General features: G+C 42.9%; 1 protein-coding gene across 6 annotated transcripts in view; it reads left to right on the plus strand.

The window, feature by feature from the left end:
- The window catches only part of Agtpbp1 (ATP/GTP binding carboxypeptidase 1), a 118046-nt gene that overhangs the window by 25925 nt on the left and 75003 nt on the right, over positions 1–17118 (plus strand). For 5 of the 6 annotated variants that reach the window (XM_051194162.1, XM_051194164.1, XM_051194166.1 and 2 more), the window contains 5 exons: positions 2520–2587; positions 3337–3400; positions 4316–4462; positions 4993–5124; positions 7833–7926. In XM_051194162.1, the coding sequence (XP_051050119.1) occupies positions 2520–2587; positions 3337–3400; positions 4316–4462; positions 4993–5124; positions 7833–7926 (505 nt within the window). Of the gene's footprint in view, positions 1–2519; positions 2588–3336; positions 3401–4315; positions 4463–4992; positions 5125–7832; positions 7927–17118 lie in introns of those variants that run through there. The other variant, XM_051194167.1, reaches the window with a different exon arrangement.

Consider the following 17118-nt stretch of genomic DNA (forward strand, 5'->3'; position numbering starts at 1 on the left):
ACCCTCAGAGGTGTGGGCCACAGTAAGACCCTCAGAGGTGTGGGCCACAGTAAGACCCTCAGAGGTGTGGGCCACAGTAAGACCCTCAGAGGTGTGGGCCACAGTAAGACCCTCAGAGGTGTGGGCCACAGTAAGACCCTCAGGAGTCTTCTTGCATCTAATGCACAGTGATGGACAGTGTTCCTTCCCGTCCTGGTAAATTGCTAACTTCTGTTGCTCCATGCCTGCACATGTGCTGGCATGATGTGAGTTATCAAGGGCTGGGTTCATCTTGTTTCTGGAGTGTTCCAGCTGTAGCTCATCTGGTTTCTTCCCTGCGGGGCTCTGCTTTCTGCTCCCAGATTTCATCAGGGGATTCCATCTCCACACATCTCTGTGGTCTGAGAACCCTTACTAAGAAGGCTGATAATGGCCACACAGGAATGGGTTTTGTCTTAAGGAGGACAAGAAACTTTTTCTCAATCTTTTTGTCTTTTTGGTTTTTTGAGACAGGGTTTCTCTGTGTAACCACCGTGGCTGTCCTGAAACTCATTCTGTAGACCAGGCTGGCTTCGCTCTCACACAAATCCATCTCCCTCTTCTTCCCAAGTGCTGGGATTAAAGGCGTATGGCACTACTGCCTGGCAAACATATGGTGGTTAAATGAATTTTCCATATGAATGTCAAAGTCTCCCAAGATCATAGGAAAACCTGGGGCGGAGTGGAAAACTTAGTTTAGAGTGTCTAGAGTGTCTAGAGTCACAGGTGATGGCACAGGCTGAGGACTCAGAGGCGGCATTGCACTGTGCTCACAGGCACTGTTTGAAGCTGATGCTGCAGGGTCTTAGTAGTGGCGTGAGGACATCTGTGATGTCAGTATCGAAAAGGACTGGGTTCTACTGAGGCCCCAGCCTTACTTTCCCTACCACACATGGCTCTTTGAAACAGTATTTTGTTTTCTTGTAAGATCTAATATTTTTTTTTTTTTTTTTTTTTTGGTGGGGACAGCTGGGCTGAGTAAAAGATAAAAGATAGTTTGGATTGCCAAAGAAATGTATACTTAAAAAAAGAGAATTTGAGTTTATGAACACCTATGCTTGTAGGTAAGTTTGCCATGCTGCTAGCATTAGCAGAGTGTAGCAGTGAGCAGACGTGAAGGGTGTTTTATGCCTCCTGCCATTTACGGAGATGTCTAGTTTGAATGTACAAAGCGTCTTCAAGTTGTGACAGTCACATGGACTAGACATGAGACGATGGAGGTCACTGTTAAAGACAGTTGCACAGCTGTCCAGTGTGCGTGGTAACTGTCACAAATGGCATACATTTGTCCCTCTAATAATTCCCATGTGAGAGCATCTCCCCTGAGAAAACATGGGCCACACTGGGAAGCAGAACTCAAGTCTAATAGAAAACACTCAGGGTAGATCTTAAATTAAGGTTTAAAAAGTCAACACAAAGAAGGCAGCAGAGGGCGAGATGAATGTAAGCGACGGAAACACTCATGGGAAGGTGCGGTGTTAGGGTTTCTTACCCCTTCAGTTGATACTCTCCTCTCACACATCTCTGCTCCTAATCGATTATCTCCATATGAAACGGAACCTAGGCCTCCTGTCTTTGATACTTTATTGTAAAGGACATACTACATTGAGGGTGGATCGCTTGTCTTTCGTTTTTTAGATCTCAGAATGTTGAGATTAATGGCATGGTCCCGAATTAATAGCGTTCTGACATTAATACCCAAGTCTGGAAGAGCAGAGAAGGGCTCCAAACCTCTGAATGCAGCGATCATGTCAAAGAATGATTCCCGTCCCTCTGGGAAGTCTGCAGAGTCCGTGGCCCTGTGCTCCGGCTCTGCGGGAGCAGAGTCCCCTTGTCTGCCTCATTCATTCACCGGAGGACTTGATACAAACCCTTCTCAACCTTCCTGTTCCACAGCAGAGATAATGTAGGCGAAATACACGGAATGGGAGTGGTTGGTTCTCTTCCTGTCCTGTATTGTATCTCTCTGTGAACCAATTGTGAAGAAGATGCAGGGACTTCTGAGTAAGGCAGAGGTGTTTGCACAGTTCCATCCCAGTGGTAAGGACTGTTGTTGATGTGATGGCACCTCCAGCTTCTCCAGTACGGCCCTTCCTTAGGTGGTTCACTCATGGGATTCAGACTTTTGATAATGTTTGAAAATGGTCATAGGTTTCTGCTGTCCTCATTTTGATGAGCAGTTTTTCTGTTATGCTCACAATGATAAAAAGAAAAAGAGCCTTCCATCATAATTTTTTATTTCCATAACAACTCACTGCCAGTTCTAATTCTAAGATTTTTGACAGGATTGCTGTGGATTTTTCATAGTCCATTATATTTAAGAAGAGGAAGTCTTGTTAACAAAAAATGGGATCTCCTCCACAATTATAGAATTAGAACCCTTAGGGGGGTGAACATCTAAGAGTCAGCTTAAATTGTATACAGCGCCATCTGTATGTAACAGAATGTTATGGGTTTCTTCTTTTGGTTCACATTTAAAGAGATTATTTTTTATCTTTCAGAAAAAACAAGGAGGGAAATGACAACCAAAGGTTCTACAGGCATGGAGGTTCTGTTGTCAACATTGGAGGTACGCCACCAACGGCCTTCAGTGCCCCAGCTATCACACACGCGCACACGCACACACGTACACACGCGCACACGCAGGCATGCAGAGTAGGAAGGATATTGAAGTGAACATACACATGTGAGTGCATTAGTATGTATTATGTAAACATATATTTCCCAGTGATTAAAATAACTAAAATTTAATCTTAGATATTTTAAACATGTTGTTATTGTTGTGTGTGTGTGTGTAGGAAGGCATGCCTGCTACGGCACATGTGGACACCACAGGACAGTTTGGTGGAGTTGGTTCCCCCCTCCCACCTTTATGTGGGCTCTGAGGGTCAGGGTCTCCAGGCTTATGCAGCAAGCACCTCTCCCTGCAGAGCCATCTGGCTGGCCCTAAATTAAAGTCTTTTTTCATAGTATTTTAGTTACACGTATGTGCCTGTGTGTGTGTGCACGTGAGCGCAGGTGCCGTGGAGGCTAGACGTGTTGGATCTCCTGGTGCTGGAGATGTAGGTGCTTGTGAGCTGCTAATGTGGGTGCTCAGCAGGTTAAAGGTGCTGCCCAGTCTGATGACCTCAGGATAAGTCCAAGGATCCACACGGTAGAGGAGAGAATGTGTCTGCAAGTGTCCCAGGAACTCCATGTACAGAAATAAGTAACTGTCAGAAAAATGATGAAGACATTGAAGTTTTAATAAAAGTATAGCAGGTTAAAACATTTGAAAAAAATAGTGTTTTAATAAAGCAAATCAACTGTTTGTTTCAGAACACGAAAGATCTTCAAACTATACTTAATATCCTAAGCATTCTTGTCGAGTTGGTATCTTCTGGTGAGTTTTGATTTACTTTGTATTTGTAAATAGTAACCAGCTTTGTGTCCTATGTACTTTATTTAATGTTTCTTGATATTAATATTTTAGAAATGAAATGTCATGTGCTTGTTGCTTCTTGTGTGAAGGAATATGTGTATGCTGGAAGAAGGCATTTGGTGGTGTTGTTTTTTTTTTTTTTTTTACTACTCACTCCCTACCTTATTACCTTGAGCAGGGTCTGAAGCTGGAACTTGGTTTTCAGCCTGGCTGCTAGCCAGCATGTCCCATTGACCTTCCTGTCTCTGCCCACAGTGCTGTGAGACCGCCCAGCTTATTACATGGGTGGCTGGGATTGCAAGCTCTGAACCACTGAGCCATCTCTCCAGGGCAACACTCTTATTTATTTATTTATTTATTTATTCATTCATTCATTCATTCATTCATTCATTCTTATTTTACACATTGATCCCAGTTCCCTCATTGCTTTATTTTCGATATCTTGAGATACTTCTCCAATTCTCCTTGCCTGCTTGTATAGCACCTTGAGCCTAGAGTCTTGGTCACATTTGTGCTGCATTTTAGATAAGTGAAACAAAATGAAATAGGAGCTGAGTATGGTGGCACATGCTTGCTGTTCCAGCATCTGCAAGCCTGGTGCAGGAAGATCACAAATGTTAAGGATGGTTTGGGCTGTATAGTGAGATCCTATAACCAAAACACAAAATATGATTTTGATAATATTGAGTTTTAGAAATCAGTGATTGGATTGAAACATTTCTTGAATGCTAATTGTGATGGCCACTGTGGGAAGATGTGCTGTTTGATATATATGCTGTTTGGTGTGTGTGTGTGTGTGTGTGTGTATATGTATGTATATGTATATATATATATATCATATATATATATAATTTATATTTACATTTATAATTTTAGGTGGAGGCCGAAGAGCAAGTTTCTTAGTTGCCAAAGGTGGTTCACAAATATTGTTACAACTGCTTATGAATGCCAGCAAGGAATCTCCACCACATGAGGAATTAATGGTGCAGACTCATTCCATTCTTGCAAAGATTGGACCAAAGGGTGAGAGTTCCATTTTTATGGTTACTGAATCTAGAACTGTTTTTGTCACTTTTAATCTTTATGTTTGGTTTTTGTTGTTGTTGTTGTTTGTTTTGTTTTTTTGTGATGGGGTTTCTCTGTGTTCCTCTGGCTGTCCTGGAACTTGCTTTGTAGACCAGACTGGCTTTGAACTCACAGAGATCCACCCGTCTCCCACTTTCCCGCTTAGGATTTGTCTGATATGTTTGCAAGTGCAGCCTGCCCTGTCTTACTCCCTGCCGCGTTATAGGGTGTGCTTCAGAAGTGCGAGGGACACCAGAAATGACACGGGTCTGAGTGTCATCTCGATCGTCTCACGTCAGTCCCACATGTCATGTGGGAGTACAGCACACACGTAACGTGCCACTGCTGGTTTGGCATTTCTGTTTGTTGCACCCAGGGCCTGGCAATTGTAGGCACATCCTCTGCCGATAAGTTCCATCCTTAGTCTTCACTGCTTCTCAGCTTGCTTTTGTTCAGAAGTTTAATGGAGCGAATTTGTTTTCAAACAGATAAAAAGTTTGGAGTGAAGGCCAGAGTTAATGGGGCGCTGAACGTAACCCTGAATTTGGTCAAGCAGCACTTTCAGAACTATCGCTTGGTTCTGCCTTGTCTTCAGCTCCTGCGAGTGTATTCTACCAACTGTGAGTACTTACGGGACGTGAAGTGACAGAGAACAGGGTTTAAAAACCATCTAAGGTCTATAAACCTCTAAAATGTGTGGGAAGTAAACATTAATATGGCTCAGAAGTAAACAGAAGTGATGTGGAGTAAGAAGGCGAGGTGACCAAATGTTGAGCATCTTACCAGTGCCTTTAATTTGAATAGGACTGGGTGAGGGAGAGCCTGTGGAAAAGGTTCCAGGAAGAGCATGGTGTATGGGCTGCTGGGAAATGCTTCTGTCTATGTGGCAGTCGTGATTGTCAGCGTGACAAATGTAGCTGTCCTGGGATGGAGGGTCTCAATAAGAGATAGTCTAGAGCTAGAGCCTGTGGTACTGAGGTGGAAAGGCCACCCTTTGCGAGCGGTTCTGCGTGGAGAAAGAGAGCAGTGCAAGCATGCGCGTGTCCAATGCTCCCTAGTCCTGACTAGGGTTCATGTGGCCAGCTGCTTCAGGCTCTTCTGCCTTGACCCCCTGCTACGGTGGGCTGTTGCCTGGATGTATGAGCTAAACAAAACCTTTTCCCCATAAGTTGCTTCTGTCAGGGTATTTTGATCCCCACAACAGAAAACAAAGGCAAGATACGGTGATGACAGATGGAAACTGGAGAAGGAAGGCATAGTCTTCTTACCCCTCCACAGGGAGGCAGCAGAGCGCACAAAGAGTGGCGTTGGACTCTCTGAGGGTTGGAGATGCTGGGTCTCAAACATTTCCTGTATGTTTCTGACTATGAGATCTCACTTAATGCACGAATCATGGAAAGATGGGCTCAGTCAGTGACATGCTTGTTGTGTGGCAGGAGGACCTAGACTGTGATCCCTCGAGTGCCCTGCCTGCAAGCCTAGCACAGGGGAGGAGGTGAGAACGGTTTTGTGGAGCTTGCTGGCTAGCCTGCTTTAGTGAGACTGAACTCCAGATATGATGAGAGACCCACCTCAAAAAAATGCAGACAAGCAGAAAAAGACACTTGATGTTGACCTCTGCCCTCCATATGAACACCATGTACACACATGTGCATATAAGTTAGAAATACATTATAGACCATTTGTATGCCATGAAAAAATACTGATGCAGTATAAAGTATGTGTGTATACGTATATGCTACAATAACTCTCCGCCAGCCTGGGTCCACTGTCTCATCAGCCCCAAATAAACATACAAAGACTTACATTAATTATGAAACTGTTGGCCAGTGACGAGGGCTTCTTATTGGCTAGCTCTGTCTTAATTACTAACTATTAATCTAAGTATTTCCACTTGGTCTTACTGGAGAAAGTCCAGGGACCTGTTACTCGGTGACTGCTCTTTGTCTGTACCTTCCAGGATCCTCCTCATCTCCTAGTCCCGCCTATCCTGCTGCCCTATTGGTCACAGTGTTTTATTCATCAACCAAGAAGATAAACATATTTACAGAATGACATCTCCCATCATTTATGTACATGTACATGCTAACAATTTAGGTGAAGGTATGCTCAGAAAAACAATGAACACTTATATGACTAAGAAGAACATAAGGAAAGGATTTGACATTTAATAAAAAAAAAATTAAGAACAGACATAAACAGTAAAATTGAAGAATGAGTTAGGAAAGGAAAAAAAGGAAAACATGATTTAGGCCCCAGTATTTGGGAGTCAGAGGCAGGTGAATCTTTGAGTTTGAGGCCAGCTTGGTCTACAGAACAAGTTCTAGGTCAGCCAGGGCTACACAGATAAACCAAACCCTGTATTGAAAAACCAACCAATCAACCAACCCACCAAACAAACAAACAAACAAAAACACTAAAACAAACAAAACATTAATTAGGAAAGAGAATAATTTGTTTGTAGCCAACCAAGAAAAGAAGATGGTAGAAGTGTGACAGTTAAAGGCAGAACAGAGCTGCATTCTTTAGTTAACCACTCGAAGGCTAACAAAATGCTTCATGTGGAGTGTGTGTGTGTGTGTGTGCATGTGCGTGCATGCGTGCGTGCGTTTGAGACATGGTCTCCCTATGTAGTCCTGCCTGTCCTAGAACTCACTATGTAGACCAGTCTAGTTTCAAACTCAGAGCTCCACCTGCCTGTTCCTGAGTGCTGGGACTAAAGACAGCCAACTATCATACCCAGTTTATGTGTAATTTCTCTAGAGTAACATTTCTTCAGAGTTTAAAATGCTGGGCACAGTCTTCTCGCTGCTGGTTCTCCATGGAATACCTGAACTGTCGTCTTTGTATACTTGAGGCTGCTTTAGTGAAGGTCTCAGGGTGCAGTTCCTGTTGCTCCGGGCTTAACTCAGAAGGCTCTTATCTGCCTTTTCTCGCCTTCACCATTTTCCCTAGAAGTCCCTCTGTCTCACTGTGCAGGGGGGATGCTCAGTGGGATAACCCGCTTCCGGCATCTGGATGATGGTGTGGTCATGGCTTCTAGTCCCTGCTGTTCTTGCCGTGCGCAGTTCTTAGAGCACATCGGTACTTGTCTCTTACTCTCCACGCTCACTTTCCTGGTGTCGTCTCATAATATCCCCTTTAGGAATGCTAGTTACTTCCAGCATTTCATAAAATAAAGCAACCAGCCACCCCCCAAAAGCCCTCACAGCAGACCTTCACAGTGTACTGGGTAGCTTGTATTCATAATATTGGCTAAATATTTTGGAATGTTTTTGGGTTTATCATTAAGGCTCACATCATTTTGTGTCTTCCTCTTGTTTCTCAGCTGTGAATGCAGTATCTTTAGGTAAAAATGGAGTTGTGGAGCTGATGTTTAAGATCATTGGACCATTCAGTAAGAAGAACTCAGGTCTTATGAGGTGAGTGAACGTTTTGATGTGTGTGGAAGATGTCATTAGTCACTCTGAGCACTGTTGCTTGGACATACCTAAGCAGTTGAAGTCAGTTGTATCTAGAGTCTCTATCCTAAGTAGTGATTCTTAGAATGGCGAAGATCTTATTAAACACTTAACCTTTAAGTGGGAAACTTGCAGTTTACTGAGGATGGTAATTTTAGACATGCCAACTTTGAATGCTTGTAGATACTGTGAGAGGAAATCAGCCATGTCTAGAGTAGCATTCACTGAGACCTTTGTTGAGTGCCTACTGTAGTCCTCACCCAACTTGCTAATCTTCTAAAGACTATTTATTCTCCTCAAGATTACCTGACATGTCTTAAAATTATACATTTCTATTTTGCCCAATCATATTGTTCTTTTTATCTTTTCTTCTCTTGGAACATGGATGAATGTATGAGTATATGTTATAGTTGTGTGTGTGTTTCTATTAATTTATAGATAGGTCATCTAACCTCAAAAGTGAAGCACTCTGTGTTAAGGGTTATATTGACGGGTTTTTAAAACTCACACAGCAAGGCTCATTATGTATTGTACCCCATGGCTTTCCTATGTCATCATTGTCTTGACGTTCATACTACTGTCTCAGAGCTATTTGCATGTTTTATTTTCTATGGTTATGATTATTTCTCCCAGGAAATCAATAGACTACTTCAGCATATACCTCTGTTAAATAAAGAAGGAAAAATAACATCACTGCTACAAAGATATCAGCAGGATAATGCCTTTAGAAAATAATCTTCATGTTCTTGGGTTGTTGTGGAGCCACAATTTTACATGGATTTGTTTAGATGAGAAATAAACAGGTTGCACATACTGTTCACCAGAATCCTAGGGAGTTTGCAACTTGTAGAGAAGTAGAGCAGCGTAGAGCAGCCTCATGGACACCCAGTCTCAGCTGCGGCCTGTGTTCTGCCATTGTTACTCCATCCTGCTCCTGTCCTATTGTATCTGCCATTGCAATTGATGTGTAAATTCTAGAGTTTGGTTCCTATCAGGCACAAACATTTCTGTGCCAGCAGTATTAACAGTGATTCTTAATTTTATTTCTTGTTTTCTGGCTGCTAAAGAAATACCTTCTTAATACTTGGCTTATTAGTATCAGTATTCGAATAAATTTTATTTGTTGTTTGTATCTCATAATAGTAGTATTATTACTTTTTGTTTGCTTTTTTTTTTTTTTCCCTCCCCGAGACAGGATTTCTCTGTGTAGCCCTGGCTGTCCTGGAACTTGCTTGGTTGGCCTTGAATACCGAGACCCTCCTACATCTGCCTCCAAAGTACTTGGATAAAGCATATGCCACCACCACCCAGCCATCATAGTTGTTTAAAAACAACAAACAGCCCATTGTTGTGTTGTGTTTATTGAAGGATCTGTGTGATGTTTAAGATAAGTCTAGTTCTGGATTTTAGGTGACTGTGGGTGTAGGGCTTGGCATACAGGTTTGCTCTTCTTACATGTACTTGCAGCTCACCTGCTTTACTGTTTTACATGGGTGTTTCAGAGGTGATGGTGGTGGCGCGTACTTGGGCATCATTTTGGTCACCGTGCTGAGGCGTCTGCCTGTCAGAGTATCACTTCCCCTGCTGTTCCTGACTTGGTGTTTTATTCTTCCCACCGCCTGCATCTGTTATTTAATTAGGGCTGGTAAAATAATGACTGCTGGCGAAAGACCGAGCTCACGGCTTCCTGATCGTCCAGAAGAGTTTGGTCCCTTACACCCGTGTCAGGCGGCTCACACCCATGCCATGTCCAGGGGCTCTGACCCCTCTCTGGTTGCCGTGCACATCTGCACACATGTAGCATACACTCACATAGATACACCACATGCATATGAAACAATTAAAAATATAGTGGCCGTTGGGGTTGCAGAGGTGGCTCAGCTTGAGGTTGAGAGTATGGTTTGCTCTTGAAGAGGTCGTGAGTTCTGTTCTAGCTCAGCCCTTCTGTAATTCCAGCTCCGGGGAGTCCAGTGCCCTCTTTTAGCCTCTGTGATCACCGCACTAAACTGCCCATCCCACCCTACGTACACACTTAAACATCATAAAGACAGATATTTAAAAACATGTCTTCTTAAAGGGTTAGCTATGAAATGTTTATAAGACGAACATGTCAACATGAAGTATTCGACTGAACTTTATTCTTTTAATGTTTTGTGTTATTATTTTTAATTATGCATATATGTGCATGCATGTGGGTATGTTTGGAGGCCAGAGGCAGGCATCACGTCCACATGGAGCTGGAGTTACAGGTAATTGTAAGTCACCAGATGTGGTTGCTAAGAAATAGACTCTGGTCCTCTGAAATACCAGTATGTACTCTTAACTGCTGACTCATCTCTCCAGTCTCTAAATCTTAGTTTGTTTTTCTTTTTATTTAATTTATTATTTTATATGCCAATCCCAGTTCCCTCTCCTTCCCTCCTTCCTCCCTCCCTCTCTCCCTCACTTTTACCTTCTCTGGCCTCTCACATGCACCCTAACCACCCTCCCTGGGCAGTCTAAGGGACCTCAGACGGTGGAGCCAGGATGTATCGCAGGTGCACAAAAGGACCTTGCGGACACATCCCCCATGGAGGGATAACTGCCTTAATCTAGAGACAGGAGAGAAGCCCTAGTCCCTACTTCACATGACCTGTCAGATCTTAGTTTTTTTTTTTTTAACAATGAGCGTGCAGAGAATTTGGACCTTTTCTTTTTGTTGTTTTCTTAACAACAGTCAAAAATAACTGAATGTGGTGGTAGGCGTCTGTTGTAACACACAGGAGACTTAAGGTGTGCATATTGCTAGTTGAAGGCTAGCCTGGGACATTGGGAGAGCCTCTCCCTAGTGAATAAATAAACAAACAGGTCAAAATATTTGAGGAGATTACTTGTTAGTTTAGTATTTGGTAGGGTGGCCCCACAGATTTACTCATGTAAACCTCATGTACAGTCCTAACTAACATAACTGGTTAAAATATAACATGGTGAGTGCAGTGCCGTGGGCTGTGGAGGCAGCTGAGCCACTCACGATCCCCCACAGTCCAGAGCAAGTTACATAACCCATCATTCTTGTGTTTTCTGGATGTAAGGATGTGTTTGTTGTCTTCACTATAAACTGCAGGGATTTAATGAGATGAGTCCTAGGGGCACAAATGTGTCTACGAACATAATATTTTATTAGTTTAGCAATGTGGGAACTTGGGTGTGGTTGAACTGGAGATGATACCAAAGGGTGTGATATATACACACAGCACTGTCTTTTTAATGTTTCTGGGGATTGAACTCATGGCTTTGTGTATACTAGGTAGGCGCTGCATTGTGAGCTGCATTCTAAAACCTGCTATTCATTTATATGTCATTTCTCCTTTAATATGTAAAGAAGCTCCTCATTTATCTTTAGTGTACTTTAGTGTGAGGGCCGTGATCTTCCTATGTAATATCTACATGATTCTGTGTGGTCCATGTAACCACATTTAATATAAAATGTTCATAGCAGAAACAGAACATTTCAGAATTTTATTTGAATTGACGTGGAGTCCGGTGGTGCTAGAGGGACTGCCCAGTCAGTCCTGGGTTCAGAGTACAGCACCACAAATAAACCGATGGAAAGTATTGTTATAATGGGACATATAGAATATTTTCAGACGCTTCCATTGTAGAACACTAGGCTTAAAACTTCTGAGAAAGGAATTTAGTTATCTAAATTATCCTTTTATTCCTATTGATATTTGTGTGTGTGTGTCTGTCTGTGTGTGTGTCTGTGTGTGTGTGTGCGCGTGCGTGTGTGTCTGTGAGTCTGTGTGTGTGTGTGCGTGTCTGTCTGTCTGTGAGTCTGTGTGTGTGTGCGCGCGCGTGTCTGTGTGTGTGTGTGTCTGTGTGTGTCTGTCTGTCTGTGTGTGTCTGTCTGTGTGTGTGCGTGTGTGTGTCTGTGTGTGTGTGTGTCTGTGTGTGTGTGTCTGTCTGTGTGTCTGTGTATCTGTGTGTGTGTCTGTCTGTGTGTGTGTGTGTGTGTGTGTGTGTGTCTGTCTGTCTGTGTGTGTGTGTCTGTCTGTGTGTGTGTGTGTGTCTGTCTGTGTGTGTATACGTGTGTTGCCATGGTATGCCGTGGTGTTCAGAAGACAGCTCTGCGGGTTGGCCCTTGCCTCCCGCCTGTGGCGGCACGGCCTTTCTCCTGATCTTGCCTCCTCACTGTCCTGTTGGCTGCCTTTGTGCGGTGGGAGAGCTGAGGTTAGGCTCACACTGCTGTGCTTTGACGTACTAAGGCCTCTCCCTAGCTCTCTGCTTGTATTTTATTTTCTTTAAAAGTGTTTTTTCATTTATTTATTTGCATATGTGTGCACACATGGTGTGTGTGTGTGTGTGTGTGTGTGTGTGTGTGTGTGTGTGTATTTTTCCATGGTGTTCATGTGTAGTTCAGGGAACAACTTATAGGAGGAATAAGCCTCTCTTTCCAAATGTGCGTCCTGGGATTTGAACTCAGGTGACTGGGCTTATCAGTAAGTGCCTTTACCTGCTAAGCCATCTGGCTGTATCTCTGCTTGTATGTTTTTAAACATTTTTTTTCATTTATTTTGCATACAGACCAGAGTTTTCCCTCTCTTCTCTCCTCCTGTTCCCTTCTACCCCCACCCTTCACCATCCACTCCTCTGTCTCAGTTCAGAAAGGGGCCGGCCTCCCATAGGAGTCAGCAAAGCATGGCACATGTAGTTGAGGCAAGATCAAGCTCAAGCTCCTCCCCAGCTGCATGGGTGGGCAAGGCAACCCAGCATGGGGAATAGGTTCCCAAAAGCCAGCTCAAGCTCCTGGGACAGGTCCTGATCCCACAGCTAGGAGCCCTACAAACAGACCAAGCTACACAACTGTCACACACATGCAGTCCCTTACTGTTGGTCCAGAGTTCATGAGCTCAGGTCAGCTGTCTCTGGATCCCCCACCCCCATCATGACCCTAACCCCTCTGGCTCGTACCATCCTTCTCTCTCTCCAACTGGGCTCCTGGAGCTTGGGCCTGTGCTAGGCTGTGGATCTCTGCATCTGCCTCCATCAGTTATTGCAGGATGCATGCTCTCTGATGACAATTAAGGTGGTCACCAATCTGATTACAGGAGAAAGACAGTTCAGGCACCCTCTCCACTATTGCTAGGAGTCTTAGCTGGGGTCATCATTGTGGATTCCTGGGAGTTTCCCTGGCTGCAGTTTTCTCCCTAACCCCCAAATGGGCCCTCCATCCTGCCTCCAACCCACCGAACCGAATCTCTAACCAAACAAGTATGACAGGAACTTTGTCTTTGAAGAAAGAAATTGGAGAAGATATCAGAAAATTGAGAAATCTCCCATGCTCATGGATCGGTAGGATTAATATGGTAAAAATGGCAACCTTACCAAAAGCAGTCTACAGATTCAACGCAGTCCCCATCAAAATTCTAACAGTTCTCAACAGCCTCGAAAGAACAATACTCAACTTTGTATGAAAAACAAAAACAAAACAAACAAAAACAAAACAAAACAAAACAACAACAACAACAAAAAACCCAGGATAGCTAAAACATAGTGTATAATAAGGGAACTTCTGGAGGCATCACCATCCCTGACTTCATGCTCTACTATAGAGCTATAGTAATAAAAACAGCATTTTATTGTCATTAAAAGACAGGCGGATCAGTGGAATTAAATTGAAGACCTTGATGTAAATCCACAGTTATCTATGAACACCTGATTTTTGACAAAGTAGCCGAAATTATACTATGGAAAAAAGAAAGCATCTTCAACAAATGGTGCTGGCAGAACTGGATGCTGGTGTGTAGATGACGGCAGGTAGACCCATGCCTATAACCATGAACAAAACTCAAGTCCCAGTGATCAAAGCCCTCAGCACAAAGCAGCTACCCTGAACCTGACAGAAGAGAGCATGGGAAAAGTCTTGTCTGAATTGTGCAGGAGGCCACTCCCTGAGTATAGCACCAGTAGCAGAGACCTCCTGAAATTGAAAAGCTACTGTAAGGCAAAGGACACAGTCAATAAGACAAAATGGTAGCTTACATATTGGGAAAAGATCTTCACCAATTCTATATCTAACAGAGGGCTGATCTCCAAAAACACATAAAGAACTCAATAAACTAGACATCAAAATACCAAATAATCCAATTTATTAACTGGGCACATATTTAAATAGAGAATTCTCAACAAAAGAATCTCAAATGGCTGAGATACACTTAAAGAATTGTTTAACATCCTTAGCAAATCAGAACAACTCTGAGATACCATCTTACACCTGTCAGAATGGCTAATACCAAAAACACGAATGACAGCCTGTGTTGGAGAGGATGTGGAGTAAAGGGAACACTATTCCACTTCTGGTAGGAATGCAAACTTGTTCAGCCACTTTGGAAAATGGTATGGTGGTTTCTCAGAAAATTGGGAATCAGTATATCTCCAGATGCAGCTGTACCAATCTTGGGCATATACCCAAAGTATATGCCCTGTCATACCACAAGGACATTTGCTCAGCCATGTTAATAGCAGTGTTACTCAGAATAGTTAGAACATGGACCCTCAACTAAAGAACTGATAAAGAAAATGTGTTACCTTTACACATTGGAGTACTACTCAGCAGTATAAAAACAATGACATGAAATTTGGATAAACATGGCATATACTCACTCGTGAGTGGATATTAGCTATAAAGGGTAACCAGACTATAATCTAAAGCCCTAGAGCAGCTAGGCAAGTAACAAGGAATGCCCAAAGAGGTACTCATGGATTCACCTGGGAAGGAAAAATAGGAGAGATTTCCTAGGTAAACGGGCTGGGGAGTGGGGAGGTGGAGGATGGGAGCAGGAGGGGTCTGCTTGTATTTTTAAAAGAACTTTAAAAAAAGTTTATATTTATTTTAAACCATTCTTGTTGACAGAAGTTTCTGTTCTGTCTAGCCCTGCAGCTGTTCAGTCCCAAAATAAATACACAGAGGCTTATATTAATTATTAATGTTTAGCCTATAGCTGAGACTTCTTACTGGCCAGCTCTCATTAACCCATTTCTATTAATATATGGTCTTGGTGTACTGGAGAATGCCCAGGTGTCCTCTCTTCCTGGTAGCTACATGGTGTCTCCTTCGTGACTCATCATCTCTGTCCCTCTTCCTTTTTTCTTTTTCTGGTTTTAGATTTTGGATTTAAACTGTTAGTCCAGAAGGAGGCAATCCAGGAAGCTACAGCTGCGTTCTTCAGGGTCCCTGTGTTTCTGTTTTCCCTCCTTTAGGGAGAGCGGTCAGGGTGTATCAGAGCCTACCTCATATTGAAGGTCATTGCTGTGACTGACCTCCAGCTTACAGTCGGTGTGCTAACTTCACTAATAAATAAACTGTTCCTTCATCATTGTTCATGGGCTACCCTTTGGGTTCTTGTTGTTAGTATTCTTCTGGGTGGAAAATAAAAAAAATTGGAAAACTCTAGGAGAAAGTATAAATATTTTGAAAGCGAGAAGCTTTAGTTAACCTACTATGAATCAGTCATATAAAATATTTAAGAATTTTTGTGACTTTCATAAGTTCATATTATTTTGTAAATTTAGTATTTAGAATTCCTTTTAGAAATTCACATTGGCTTATCAGTTTCATAGGGTTTCAGAGTTTTATGCTGAAGTTTATTACCTTCTGAATAGTGTTTTGGTAAAAGTTTTCAAGATGATTGTAAATGGATAGTTTCTTTTAATTCACTGCAGCTGTGGAGTAAACTCAGCGCTGCTGTGTTAGAAGAGAATTGTGTCTGTGTGTCAGCTTTCCAACATGAAGAATAAACATCAACAGAAATGGTTAGTTTCAGATTCAAAGCTCTCAGAAGCACTTTATTTGTTTCAGGTATGTTGTAAGCAGCGGCCAGTTGGGAGGAGTGAGGAGTTAACTGGAGGGGTCGCAGAGAATGCTTAGTGGTTATCATGTTCCAGCACCCATGTCCAGTGCTTCACAACTGCCTGTAACTCCTCCTGTGGCTCCTGAAAGCGCGTGGGTGTGTGCACGCTAACACGCACGCATGCACACACGCACCCATGCACACACACACGGATACACGCACACATGCATAGTCTCACTTAGAAAAGTGCTAGCTAAAGACGAGAAAATAGAAGTCATTAAGTAGTTGTGTTCATTGCCTTATGTTAGTTTCCCAGGCTGAACTGGTGGTGGCTGGAAATGACAAGCATTTGCTGTCTCACAGGTCACGAGCCTGGAAGCCCTCCTCAGTTTCTCTTCTGAAACTTTGTCATTAGTTTTGATGGTCTGTTGGCAAGTCTTTGGGCTTCTGCTTTCATCCACAGGAGAGGGTACTCTGCATGTGGGTTTGTCTTGCATGGTCTTCTCTAAGCTTGTTACGAGCCCACCTCTGCCTTATGACCTTAACAGATTGTATCTTCACTGGCCCTGTTTGCTGGTAAGGTTAGACCCCGAGGTTAAAGTGTGGAATGCAGTTCATTTTGTAACAGCGATTACGTTAATTGCATGTGTTAATGTTTTTTATCAGCATGTGTCAGCTCTCTTCATTTTGCCACTTTCCTTGAAATGTCTCGTGCACTTATATCTGAGGTTGCTATTTGAGGTGGTTGTGATAGTATCTGTAGCAAAATGTTTGGTAGAGAGAATGTTACATTGAAATGCAAGAAATGCTCATTGGTATCCACTCCTTGATGTAAAGAATGCATGTCATTCAGGGGGTCCTGCAGCTTTAATTGTGAAATGCTTAGAGGAGTTTGTATTTTGTCTCAGTTTAAGTACTACTTTCCCCCTGCTACCCAGGAGTGAACCCAGGTCTTATACATGAAGGTCAGGTGCTCTACCACAGATCTATCACAGTGCAGAGGGATTTATAACATTCTAGAAGTTAAACAAGCTGTCACAGAGAAACAGTGTCTAGTTCTCCTCAATTTCACCCTGCAGTATGACACACCTGTCTGACACAACATACTGTCCATCCTCAGGGAGTGTAAAACTTGAGAGCAATTGATCCTTGTGAAGGTGGGGCAGCGAAGTCCACATATGTCTGAATAAAGAAAAACAGATACTGATTTGAGGAACACTCACACAATGAAGGTAAAGAGCCACTGCTCTCTTCCACTCTGCGGGCGCAGGGTTCTGGTGTACATTATGCTCAGACACAACCCAAGAGAACAAGGCCCCTTCTC

The sequence above is a fragment of the Phodopus roborovskii genome, unplaced genomic scaffold (genome assembly GCF_943737965.1).
Source record: "Phodopus roborovskii unplaced genomic scaffold, PHOROB, whole genome shotgun sequence".
In the NCBI taxonomy this organism is placed as follows: domain Eukaryota; kingdom Metazoa; phylum Chordata; class Mammalia; order Rodentia; family Cricetidae; genus Phodopus; species Phodopus roborovskii.